Source organism: Hemicordylus capensis, chromosome 2, assembly GCF_027244095.1.
Source record: "Hemicordylus capensis ecotype Gifberg chromosome 2, rHemCap1.1.pri, whole genome shotgun sequence".
In the NCBI taxonomy this organism is placed as follows: Eukaryota; Metazoa; Chordata; class Lepidosauria; order Squamata; family Cordylidae; genus Hemicordylus; species Hemicordylus capensis.
In genome coordinates this window covers 368016652-368030348 of record NC_069658.1, presented here as the reverse complement: position 1 = coordinate 368030348, position 13697 = coordinate 368016652, and the positions used below count along the sequence as shown (strand labels likewise).

General features: G+C 40.4%; 2 protein-coding genes across 6 annotated transcripts in view; one reads left to right on the top strand and one right to left on the bottom strand.

The window, feature by feature from the left end:
- The window catches only part of DOCK2 (dedicator of cytokinesis 2), a 422720-nt gene that overhangs the window by 184232 nt on the left and 224791 nt on the right, over nt 1-13697 (top strand). The window lies entirely within an intron of this gene.
- INSYN2B (inhibitory synaptic factor family member 2B) overlaps nt 1-13697 on the bottom strand; it is a 136599-nt gene that overhangs the window by 27918 nt on the left and 94984 nt on the right. Inside the window, exons 2-4 of one of the 2 annotated variants that reach the window (XM_053294956.1) lie at nt 9966-11919; nt 4812-4886; nt 2050-2164 (exon numbers count right to left, since the gene is read on the bottom strand). In XM_053294956.1, the coding sequence (XP_053150931.1) occupies nt 2131-2164; nt 4812-4886; nt 9966-11323 (1467 nt within the window). In that variant the 5' untranslated portion in view covers nt 11324-11919 and the 3' untranslated portion in view covers nt 2050-2130. Of the gene's footprint in view, nt 1-2049; nt 2165-4811; nt 4887-9965; nt 11920-13697 lie in introns of those variants that run through there. The other variant, XM_053294955.1, reaches the window with a different exon arrangement.

The window sequence follows — 13697 nt, the reverse complement described above, 5'->3', positions numbered from 1 at the left end:
AGATTAAGGACACTGGCCAACATCTCCTTGCATTTAGCAGTGAAAGTTTCAGCCTACACTGCACTGTTGCTTGAGAGAGGGAAGGAGTGCAAACATCTCCCCCTCACTCTGAAGCCTGCTGTACATCACTGAAATAAGTCCCTGAGAATTGCCCCTTCTCTCACTATACTGACAGCACAGTGGTAGTCTGGAACTCGCACTACTGTTCATGTGTAGTGCCAGTCTAGATGTCAGCCAATGTAATCAGTCATTACAGAGTAATGCCCAATCCCAGCACTGACCTCGTGGGTATCCCAACAGGTGTGAGCACATTCTTAACCCCAGTGCTGGGGTTGTGTGTATGCTTGGGTTGCATGCAGCCCGGGCACACACAGGTGGCTAGATAGAGCACCAGGGATTCCACCAGTGCATCATGGTGCACCACGCAGTGAACTGTGGGATATTTGGAGGCTGGAAAGAGCACTGGACAATGTGGAATTTTGATATGATCCACCATAATCTACTAGATTATGTTGTTCTCCCAGCCTCCCTGCTACCGCACCGCTTGCCACAGCAGTGCTAGTCTGTGAGCACAGTATAGCAAGCAGAGCTTCAGTGTGGATCATGTGGGGGAAGGCAGGAGTAATCATGCCTCCTCCCCTGCTCCAAGAAAAGAGGTTGTGTGCATGACCTTTAGGGATGTGCAAACAGGTTCGACGTCAGTTTGACGTCAAACTGGTTTGGTTTGACACTTCAGGGTCGAACTGCCGGCGGGGGAGGGAGAACCTCCATGGATCCCCCACATCCTTGGAGAAGACCCCCAGAGGGAGTAAGTATTAAATCTTTTTATTATTTTTAATTGTCTCATGAACACCCCACCCAAACCGAACCCAGGGGGGTTCGATTGGGGGCAAAACCGAACTGGCCTGGTCCTGTTCGGATCCAGTTTGGACTCAAACCGAACCGGGCCAGCCGGTTTTGTTCACATCCCAATGGGCCCTATTAGTAACTTTAACTAATCAAGGACAGACATTTATTTTTCTAATTTGCTTTTTAAATAAACTTATAAATGTCTCTTGTGGATGGCCACCATAATTTGAGATGAAAATGACAGTTTTCACCCATTTATGCAGTATCATAATGCTGGTTTAATCATTTTACCAAATTAAAACACTGAATCAAATGTAATTTTATTCCATTTCATTTTAAGACAGTATTATATGCCTTATTGACATTTCACTTGGAGAGTTTGGTAGACAAATGTGGCTATTATCTGCCCATTAAAGCTAGAGCTCTTTGAAACTTTTCTAATTGCATTTTAAAGGTGGCAAAACCAGTTTATAATGAAAAGATATTTTTACTGAATACAGATTAAATTGTCAGTGGTATGAGATCATTTATTTCAGATCTAGGTTTCCATTGGCAAGATACATTCTGTATAAAATTAGTAACATTCATTTGTAGTTGTAGTTCATGACTCTTCCAGTGTTGCTGAATTATGATTTTGTCTCAAGATGTATTTCAACTTTGTATCACAAACAGGATGGATCTCTAAGCACATGAAATATCCCTTGTCCAATACAAGACAGAAAGGGAATACTAAACAGTTCAGTCTTCTATCCTTTGTCAAAACATGACCGGCTATAACCAGGTATGGCAGCCCTTCCTGGGTATAGCCCGGTCGTGAAAAGTGTTGGGATTGCTCCAATCCCAGCCCTCTGCGACAGGGTAGCCAAGGTTTTTTATTCACCCTTCTACCCCACTCCCCATTGTATGATGATGATCCCCATTGTGTGATTCCCTCAGTGCACTGTGCTCCTGGTATGATGCATTTTGGGATACTGGAGGACTTCCTCCTCCATCTCCCGGCTTGGCGTGGCACAGTTCGTCTGCTGAGTGAGTGGAAGAGCTGCCTGTACAACTTGGATTGTTCTTGGGGAGACAAGTAGGAGTCTGCCTCCCCACCAGCCCTCCCCACCCACAACATTTTCAATCATATGACCTTAATATTTACTATCTGCTTGGCTCAGCCCCAGCCAAAGTGTCTGTCACCTCCATCCTTCTCAGCAACATTTTCGTTGGTTTTTCTGTCTTCAACCACACTGACTGAGATCGTTTAAAGTGTATGAGTAAGCAGATCTACCAGCTGAGTCAGGAAGGGAAAGGAAGTAGTTTTGAAGGGACTCTGAGAAGAAAGTTAAATGATATTCCATTCTGTATTTGAGTCTCAAACTACCTTGTAGCACACAAGTTACATTATGTGCAATGTTTTGAGCAAATACAGTATAATTATTTGAAACCATACAAGAGTAAACCAATCTAGTAGATTATGGTGGATCATATCAAAATTCCACATTGTCCAGTGCTCTTTCCAGTAGTACCTAGCCAGAAAACTGCCAATTTACTGGAATGTTTGCTTTCTGTCTTGTAACCATTTACTGATCTATGAGAAGAGTTGTTTTCTTATCTCATGATTGCTAAATTTGCTTAGGATTTTTTTCTGAGAGATTTCATGAAAAACATTTTAAATATCCAAGTATACACTACCACTTTGCATACTGCTGAATCTAGCACTAAACTTAGCCTCCACCACCCCCCGTGTGTGTGTGTGTGAGAGAGAGAGTGACTTACCTGTCTTAATGCATCTCATTAAGCATAGTGATGATGATGCAACATGACTTAGCTCATAGTCAGGCTACAATGAATTCATTAATCTTTGAGATGCCACAAGACTTTCTGATGTTTGTTTAAACACAAGGTGTTTGTTTAAACACACATTGTTTAACACAAGGCAAGACTTTCATCTATGGAAGCCATGCAGATTCTTCTTTATCATTTATTTTTCTATAGTGCTTAACATGTACATAACTTGATGTGCAGCAAAAATCACAACCATATGCCTGGAGGCTTAAAATCTTTCTCAAGGTGAATAATTCTAGTTTCAACAATGCTTTTGTTAATTTATTAGTTTAAAAAGAGTCATTATCCAGTAGTTTAATTGATTTCCCCTGGATCCTTGGTTAACTAATAGCCCTTTTCAGAAGTTACTTTTCCCATGTTAAATAAACATGTGGAGTGGGGAGCAGGGCCATACCAGCTAGCCATATTCCCCATGGTGACCCCCCCCAAGGGGTGTGGCTAGCTGCCATGGCTCTGCTTCACCCTTTACATATTCACTGAATACGTAGCTTCTGAAGATTACTATTGGCATTGTATTGGTCAACATTCAGTCCTCTGACATTGACTGATATAAGGGCATACTGTATATTTGGTGGCTGAATTAGGTGGCAAAGTTCTAATATTTTAGATGGCAGGATAATTTGTATGAAAGGGCCCTAACAAAACAACTGAATCCACATGAAAAATTATGCCAGAGAGAAGGTCTGAAAGTGAACTCACACATACCTGTCCTAATACTGCATACAACAAAGCAGGAATTCCCTGGGCATAAACTGCACGGGGCTTCACAACATTGCCACCCACGACTCCCCTCTTGCAGAACTAAAATGAGGTCATCAGGAGATTTGGTGCTGGGTGCTATCAGTATGCTGATGACACCCAAATCTATTCCTCCTCCTCCTCCTCCTCCTCCTCCTCCTTCTCAAATTGCATTCACTCCCTAAATGCCAGCCTACGGGCTGGATGAGGAATAACAAATTGAAGCTGAATCCAAGCAAGATGGAGGTGCTCGTTGTGGGGGATCAAAATTTGAGGGATGCGTTACCTGTGCTAGATGGGATTACATTCCCCCAGAATGATCAAGTACACAGCTTGGGAGTGCTTTTGGATCCAGGCCTCACCCTGGTATCAGGTGGAGGCTATGGCCAGGGGCGTTTTCCATCAACTTCGGCTGATTCAACTTTGGCTGAATCAACTTGCTCTACGTGGGGCTGCCTTTGTATGTAGTTTGGAAACTTCAGTCAGTTAGTTAGCTCAAAAAGAGACCAGACTGGTCTTTGGGGTAACCTGGAGAGGCCATATTATGCCTATTTTAAAAGAGTTGCACTGGCTGCTGATATGTTTCCGGGCAAAATACAAAGTGCTTTTTATTACCTTTAAAGCCCTGAACAGCTTGGATCCAGGCTATCTTAGAGAGCACCTTCTTCTGTGTGATCCCCATCACATGTTGAGGTCTGGCGCCAGTTACCAGCAGTACGTCTGGTGGTGACTCAGAGCTGGGCCTTCTCTGTAGCTGCTCCTGGCCTATGGAATGCACTCTTGGCAGATATCCATAATATAGGCTCATTTAGATCCCTAAAGACTTACTTGTTTGGCCTGGCCTTCCAAGGTTTTTAAATTGTTTTTAAGTATTTTAATTGGTTCTAAATGGCTCTGAATTGTTTAAAAATTGATTTATATTGTTTTAAGCAGTGTTTTTTTTTTAAAATGATGTGTTTATGTTCTTAAATTTGTTGTGCACTGCCCAGAGCCATTGGATGAGGCAGACTAGAAATGCAATTAAAATAAAATAAAATAAAATGTTACATTTGTTGGTCTTGTGCTTTAGGGAGAATAATCAACTGACTATACAATTGTACTTTGCCAAGCCATGTTAACTTTTAAAAAGTTGTGTTGCATTTCTCCAATGATTGTTATCAGAAACTTCCCAGTAACTTCTGAGAAAGGTTTTTGCTTTTCTTGAGTTCCACCTACACTATGGGTGAAAATCTTCTCTGTGGAGGCACTTAGCCATTGGCTTCACTGAAATCAGTATTACATCTTTTTGTTCCCTTTTTTTGTTTTGGAACAGTATAGCAATACCTGTGAACTGAATACTGAATTAAATAGCCTATTGAGACAGATACATACAATTACCCATTGATAGGAGGTACCTGTAAATGATACATGCAGTATTCTGGCAAGTGCTGCAGTTGTTGAGATCTTGGCCAGTGCGGTAGAAGTTCCGTCTGCAATAAACAATAGCTACTATGATTTATTTATAAAACCAGCAGTTTTGTTTGTTCATAAAGTTTACTCTCTCTATACACGTTTCTATGTAACTTTAAATATTAAAGTATAACCAAGTTGAAAGTTTGCTTTTAACTTGGCTGGCTTAATCTTTAATATATAGAGCACATGGTCTCTTTTTCCTACATGCAAACAGTTCCAAGCTGTGCTCAGAATGCATCTCATTGGGAGTAATATAAGTGAAAACTGGCTGGAATATGGAAAGAGATATCTTGAGTCTTTTGATGACAGTGATTGGGGGAAAATGCTGTTTTTCATAGAGACCTACTCATCAGGAGACTGTGATTGGCTGCTGCTCCCTGAGGAACTTACACCCAGTAGTCTCTGCATAATGCATAAATTGTCTGTTGCCCAACTCATATTTCTCCGTGTGATAATGAACATATGCATTCCTGAGGACAGACCATGACTGTTTATTTGCATCAGGAGAGGAGAGCTTGTGATAGCAAGCATGACTTGTTCCCTTAGCTTGTGATACCAAACATGACTTGTCCCCTTAAGCAGGGTCCACCCTGGTTGCATATGAATGGGAGACTAGAAGTGTGAGCACTGTAAGATATTCTGCTCAGGGGATGGAGCCGCTCTGGGAAGAGCAGAAGGTTTCAAGTTCCCTCCCTTGCTTCTCCAAGATAGGGCTGAGAGAGTTTCCTGCCAGCAACCTTGGAGAAGCCGCTGCCAGTCTGTGGAGACAATACTGATCTAGATAGACCAATGGTCTGACTCAGTATATAGCAGCTTCTTATGTCTCTAATTAATTATGCCAACCAGCCTCATACTTGTTGCAATACATGAGTAGGAAGCATTATCCCCAATCACACACTATGTTGAACGCATTCCAATATGTGTACATGCAGATCAGTACTCACCTACAGTTACTTGCATATTACATTTAGAATATGTTTTGTATGTAACTGGACATATTTATATGAGCAAATATATAGCAGTACACTTCCTGTACTCTGCATTTGAGGGAGCTGTTCTCAGATTCATTTTTAAAATGAACACACAGACATTGATGAAAAATAACATCTGTATGCATAATGTCTGAATAGGGGTATTTTGGACAATAGAAAGATATGAAAATAAGAACTACAGTTAAAAGAACACTTATTAATTAGAAACTATTACTGTAGCATATTTGAAGGATACTTCTGTTCATGAGCTTTTCTGTTCATGCAGATCAGAGTGGTTTTAAAGTCTTCTACAGTATTGTATGAATAGAGAAGATGTTGATTTTAAATAATATGCTTTGTAGCATCTGTTTGTTCAGCTATCTGCTTTTGCAGATATCTGCTGCCATCCCAGGAAATATTCAAGGCTGGGCTGGGCAGTCATCTATCAGGAAAGACTGAAAGATGAATGATAACTTAGGCCAATTTGGAGATAAATGGCCTAGATGTAACATTTTAGTAACATTTAGTTCCCAAGTGTTGAAAGCACCCATTAGTTACTGACAGTTTAGACTGAGTTACAAGTGGGATTGTTCAGCCCAAAATGAATCCCTGAACATTCTTGTAGGGTCTAATCTTACTGTTCTTTCCAGTGATTTTGCTATCGTAAAGGTTTTAAAACTGCAGACATTTCAGATTGAACACCACAGTGACAATGGTTAGGAGAATGGTTAGAATTCTAAAGCTTAATCTGTAATAGTATGGAGACCAGGACTACATCTATATTTCAGACACATGCAGAAATAAACCATTTCAATGTCTTGGAGAGCCTCCATATTCTTCTTTGCACTCTTCTACAGTGCTTGCATTCGCAAAATGAATCCCTAAGGAAGAGCCTGGTTTGGCAAATTGATTCTTCTCTACTTTATTTAAAAAACTGAGAACTCGAAGAAGCATACTTAAGGGAGTTGATGTTAATTCTTAAGAAGCTAACCCTGGTTTATAATCCAATGGGAGCAATTAGCCTAGGACCTTTGTGGAGACATTTCAGTTTCCTGGGGTTTCTTCCCTCCAGTTGAGTAGAACAGTTTTGTTATTTGTATTAGTAAGGATTTATCCATATTTCTTCCACTATCATTTTGATTTTATTTAAGAAAAATTGAAAGCTGCCAACATTGTGAGTGCACCTCACTTTGGGAGAATGTAAATAATTTTTAGAGGTAGTTAAGATATTTATTGGCTGTTAAGGTGCACACTGAAGCAAATCCAGTTCTGAGTCTATTCATCTATAAGTAAGAGAAATCTTGTCTACCATATTAATGAATCACTTTATGAGTATTTAGTTTTTCTGAAAACTGCATGAGTTGTAATTCATACTTTTCAGAGTTTCTGATTATTTGCATTTTAAAAAACCCACAAAATTCAGACCACTATATGTACAAATGTGCAAAACAGCACCGAGTTCCAGTGTCAAGCACTCTTTTGAATCCTAGTCAAGAAAGCAGGATTTAAAAATCCACGCTGTTTTGACAGTTATGTCTAGGAATTCTCTCCAACATACATAGCAACCATAGTTTATACCCACCATCATGTTTCCTATCTCATTGCTGAGATTTTGGGAAGCAACATTTCCAGAAAAGTCATTCACACAACCAAAATCACTGTACTGGAAAGGGCTGGGTGGAGAGAGGCAGGTAGGCTCCTGCCTCCCCCCCCCCCGCAAACTAGAGCCTTACCACGGCTCTGCTGTTCATGCACCCACATGAGCGCTGGGGCAGTGAAGGAGACTCAGCTCCACCCTCAGCTGAGTGCTCTTTCTGCATTACCTCAGCACCGAAGTTAAGGCTGTATTTGTGCTCTTAATCCAGGCTAAAGGCCGGGGTTAAAAATTGGGTTAGGCAGGGTACAGAAACAACCTAACCCACACTGGGCCGCCCTAGCCTGGATTAGGCTGCTTGTGAGAATAGCCTTTGAGGTGAGTCTCACGATCAGTGAGACCTACCTTCAGAGAGTTTGCGGGCTCAGCCTGCTCTCCCCGCAGATGATCCCCAGACAGCCCAGGGCGGCCGGATTGGTCGCCCACATGACTGCCAGCTCTGTGATGGAACCAACGGGGGCTGTCGGAATCAGGGGCCACATGGCCCTCGCAAGTTCCAGGATGCCCCATGTGAGTGTGTGGGGCATCCTTGAGAGACCCCCAGGGCCAGGAGGCTTGTTTCAGCCTCCTGGCAGGGGTCTCCTTATGTGTTGCCATGGTGCGGAGCCACACCACGGCAACTCACGATCAAAAAGATGGGCTTAGCAGAGCGCTCGCTCCACTAACCTCGGCTAAGGGGAGGGGGAATTAGGAGGGTTTGCTGCCGGTAGCCGTGTGGCTCCCGTGGCAGCAGATGATCAGCAAAAAGTGGGCCAGGCTCCCTTAGCCCGCTTTTTGCTGATCATGAGAATCTCCTCTTTATGTGTGGTAGGTGACTTGCTAATCCAAGTTGCTCCTTCCCTGTTGATACGCCACTTGCTTTAACAAGATGTGAAGATCGTCTCCCAAATCTTGTTACTCTTGCATGAAAAGAGAGCTATGCAGCCTGCTTCTTTTAGTATCACAAATAATTGGGCTTCCTTTTGTAAACAGAAAATAGCCAAAATCACAGGTGGTGGTATAAGTAGCTTGACCCTGAATTGTACGCTCCACGGTTACCACAGTTTTTAAAATTAAAAAATTCTTAACAGCTTAAAATAATATTTCTTGTGCTTCATACAAAAGGGAGTTAGAGCTGATTGTTTTTGGATTGTTTTGTTTCCAATCCAGCTAAAAAACCAAATGTCCTGAATGGTACTTTCAGCAAGGGAAGATTTTTTGGTATGGCTTTCCCAACATTTTAAGAATTCCATACTCCTATATCACAAAAAATATTCTCATGGAGTTTGTTCATTCTTTCCCCAGTTGTACTGAATCTTGATGGTGAGGGGAATATACTGATACTTTAAGTCCATCCACATGCAATTTGCATTTATATACTAAGTGAATAAGGATATCAGTATTATTATCTTGTTCTCTCTCCCTTCCCCCTTTTTTTAGCTATCGGAGACCACCAGAAAAAAAAAGGACAATGGGTGAGTTTCTGATTTTGGAGACCTGGTTTGCATCATGTCAGGGTTGGCGTCAGATTCTGCTATCCCTAGGGTAAAGCCCTGTGCTGGGCCCAAGCCTTAATGGTGTGCACTAACACCAATGGTGACAACCACCCATGAAAACTGGACAGTGGGTGGACATACTACTTTAATGCCACAGCAGCAATGCTACGGAAGGACGAATCCATTTTTCTGCTTACCTTTCCCAATGGCTAGGCACCATTGGGACCTGCTCTCCCAATAGTGCCTGACTTCCCAGAAAAGCTAGAATGGGATGGATGGACTCTCCTCCTTCAGCTGCTACTCTAGCTGTGGGTGGAAGAGCTGAAAGAAGATCATCTCCTGCTGCCCACTGCCATCCAAGAAGCCTCCCTATTGGGTACTGCTTGGCAGATGATGATACTTTATGTTGGTATCTAATTTATATGGATCTTACCCTCAAAAACGAATGAAAGAAAGGTGCATCATATGATATTGTCACAACCACATGAAGTGCCTGTGTTGCACATGATGGTGGTAGAGAAAGGGAGGCACCTGCTTCTTCATAAGTGAAACTCTTAATGGCTCAGTGCATGCATTTTTGTGTAGTTATGTAGTTATGCCATGTGTAGTTATACTTGGTTGGCAAATTTCCCAATACCTGAATCAGAATTAAACCACAATGAGAAATGACTTCCCGATGCTAATTAGATTTATCGATTTTAAAGTTAAAATCATACTGGCTAAATGTTTCATATAATTCATTCTTTAAATGCAACCTAAAAAACATTACACTCAGTGTATTGTACAGCTATTGAACCTCATACGAAATATAATTTTGCAATAAGTTTTTCCTAAGAATATTATCAAGAGCAAAAATTAAAAGAACACATGTTGTATAAAAGTTAACTATAGTTTAATATAATAAATTGTTATAAATAAATAATTTTTTTATAAATATAAAACAGTTAATTATAGTTAACTATAATAAAGTAATTTTAAATAACAAACACACCATACCCTTCATTGAGGGCTCTGGCCTTTTCCATGTCTTGAATTACATTCAAAAGGACTTTAATCTTCTCCTGGTTTGACTGCAAAGATTCCTCAACAGACTGGAGCCTGTCTTGTAGAGCGCACAGCTCACTAGGTGCCAAGTGAATTTGATTAATTTCTTTAATATCTTTGTCCTGTGGTTTTATTTCAGTCCCTGGAAGATAGGCATTTATGTGAAAGCCTTGTAAGCAGTTGTCATACTGTGGCACTTCGGTATTAGTAGAAATGTTCTCTCTTACAGTTTGACTTGAGGGAACAGGAGGAGATGCATTGTGGTTGGTTAACAATGTTGTTTGGTTATCATTAGTCAGTGTCTTATGGTCAGAGTCTGTTTTCTGCTGTAATGGTTGCTGATGTTCTCTAAGGGAGCAGTATGATGAACTGTTGTGTAATGGAGGTGATGATAAAATGATTTCCTTAGTTGCGGTGTCATCGTTAGATGTGAGTACGTCAGTATAGCATTTTTCTTCATGTGAACTATTAACCATGTTAGCTTCATTACAGTTACTCCTTATGCAAGGGGGAGATATTTCTGATTCCATATGCACTGAACAGTTTTCATTCGATTGTCTCATAGCTATAGAAGAATGAACTGAGCTGCATAAATCTGTTTGTGTGTCTGGGCCATAAATGGAAAAATTGTCTTGTGCAGAACCCGGGTGTATATATTCAGGTACCTGGGTAGAAACTGTTGCCTGTTCCAGTATTGCAGATTTCTCTGAACCAAAATGGACAGGTCCATTGCTTTGTGCTTTAGGTACCCTTTGAAGTAGCAGGTTAGCTGTTGTGGCTGCTCTTGGTCTATCATCTAAATGTCGAGCGATGCTTAGGTAAGACAGACTGGAAGATATTATATCCTGTTCAGAAAGATTGCCATTGACTTGAATCGAATATTCAGACTCCTTTGGCATTTCCGTCAAGGACTTGCTTGTGGTAATTCTTTTCTTTTTAAATACAGGAAAGTGCTTCCTGAGACTAGGAGAAGTCTGTATGGCGATATTTTGTAATCCTTTGTGAGATGGTGGGAAACAGAATGAATCACTTGCTAGCTTGTAGGGTTGAGATGATTGTGTGTTACCAAGTGCACATGGGTCTTGAGCAGCTCCAGCCTCCAGTTCTGATTCTGCCACTGGTGGGTTGTCTGTTCCATCATCTTTAAATCGGACTTGTTGAGATTTGCTCCTGCGATGGTGCGGCTGCCTTCTGAAGTCGACTGAATCCAGGCTGTTCCGCTTCAGCAGCACAGGACGCACTTTGATACCTTGCTGAGCCATTGAGTCGCAATTTAACGTTTGCAGATAATGCGTTTCTTTGCGACCCATTTCATTTGGTCATTTGAACAACATCTGCCTGAGGCCCCAAATCAAAACAGAGACTATTGTTATTGGGCAAAAGCTAACTTTTCATTCCGTGTGTATTTTAACTAGTAAATTTTGACTTGGAATGTTTTAATTCTATGTTTACTCTGATTAAAATATTATTTTATGATGTAAATAGAAAAGTTACAATTTAAGTATCTGATCCCAGATATTTTGTATTTGCATAGAGTGTAAATAACAAGTGTAATAACAGTTTGGGGCACTTGCTTCCCAGATGCATAGTTTTGCTGGAAGAACATATCCTTTAAGAGTAAACCGAAACTCTTCCTTTAGGGTTTTCCCCCCTTCTTGTCCCATCTTCCTATTTCTACAGTTGAAATGGATCTTAAATAGCTAAACAGAAGCCAGTGAACTGTGTCCAAATGAAAGTAAAGCATCCAACAGGATTAACTGGAAGCAAATTATTGAAGTACGTTCCTTGATCTTGTTCACGCGACTGTGAGGTTAAGTGTGTTGGAGGAATTGTGTTATTAAGATGAGATCCGAAATTATTTTGATCTCTTGAGACCACCTTTTGTTGAATAGCACATGAGTGTTTTCTGAAAGAAAAATAAAATAGTTGTCATGGAAGTCTAATAAATGTTCTTAATGTACTCTGCTGCCCTAGCCTTTAAAGTAGTTTTTATGTACAGTGGTTAAGAATAGTTTCGGATGGGCCAGACAATATAAACATACTGGAATACTATACCTTACTGTTCTGCAACACTCCAGTGTTTATCTGAGAAATCTCATAACCACCCTAATCTCACAATGATCAGTCAATTAAAACAATCCTTGTGTTTCTTGACACATGTATCACTGGCAATTTGTATAAAGGATTTTTCATGTTGTTTCCATGGCAATTACCAGTGTTGTTTCAGAATGGTTTGGATACAAGAACCATATAGTTGGGCACAACCTGTTTTCTGGCTGAAGGAAAGGCAAAATTCCTGGACTTAATTAAAAGGTCGATTTAATCAGTTTAAATCACTATGGAAGATTCTATTTAATCATCATTTTCTAGTAAAACTACATTCTTGTTGTCTAATGTAACCTTAATACATATTCAGAGATAAAATGGAGGATACACTCCGAAAGGTTTTCCTCAGGATTGCATGAATATATTTTGTTCACTTTTGTTTTCACTTTCTAATCCCCTCCCCTGTCCCTTGCATTTATATCCAGACTCCACTCAGGTTTACTCCATCCCCCCAAATCCTATATTCATTTATTGACCACCTTTGTCTTTGAACTTTTAGAGGGGGAAGGGCTTGAGTCTGTGTGTGCATGAGTGTGTGCACATGCGCGTGCATGTGCGTCACCTGCAGAATAGGATTGATAGGTCTGTTATCTCTCATCCCCATATACTGCTCTTAACATTTTCATAGAATATAATTAGAAGTTGCTCTTAACATTTTCATAGAATATAATTAGAAGTTATGATTAATATTCATGATGATAGGTTCTTTTAATGATTTTGTTTAAAAAACATTAAAATCCAATTTAAATAAAAATATCAATTTAAATTTAAGAAATCCGATTTCAGTTTGAAAAATCCATTTTAAAAACCCATTGATTTGAATCAATCTTGATTAATTAAAAGAACCACATGAGAGTTTTATTTTGCTTACAACCGAGCTTACAACCCAAGAAGTGCCTTTCCTGGCAAAATGAGAGATGGTCTTGGAGGTCTCTGTCACTATGGGGACCATTTACTTCGTAATGGGAGTCATACTTTTCAGATAAGAAAATGACACTACCAGTCCCCACTTGCCCTCTCTGCACCAGATTGTAAGTGTGGATGGAATGCTGTGGATGGAATGCTACATTCCTGATAGGCAGAAGCAAAAAGAGTATTTGCCAGAAAGAAAGTGATGACAGGTCATCACTGACTGAAACCCAGAGCAAGGGGCCATCCCCCACACAAGGTAGCAATTGATATTTTTTAAGAGAACGGCTTCTTCGTAATGAACCCCGCCGCCCATTGAGATCATCAGGAAAGGTCCGTCTGCATTTGCCACCGGCTCGTCTGGTGGCCACTCAGGGACGGACCTTCTCCGTTGCTGCCCTGAGGCTTTGGAATGCACTCCCTAGTGTAATAAGAGCCTCCCCATCTCTGACATCCTTTAAAAAGTCCTTAAAGACGCATTTCTTCACCCAGGCTTTTAACTGATATTGTTTTGATTGTTTTGAATGTTGTTTTTAGAATATTGTTTTAAAAATTTTAAATTGTGTTTTACATTTCTTGCTTTTAAATTTTTGTTTTGTTTTGCTTTTGTTTTTAATTAATGTTTTACTTTTTAATTTTGTTGTAAACCGCCCAGAGATATAAGTTTTG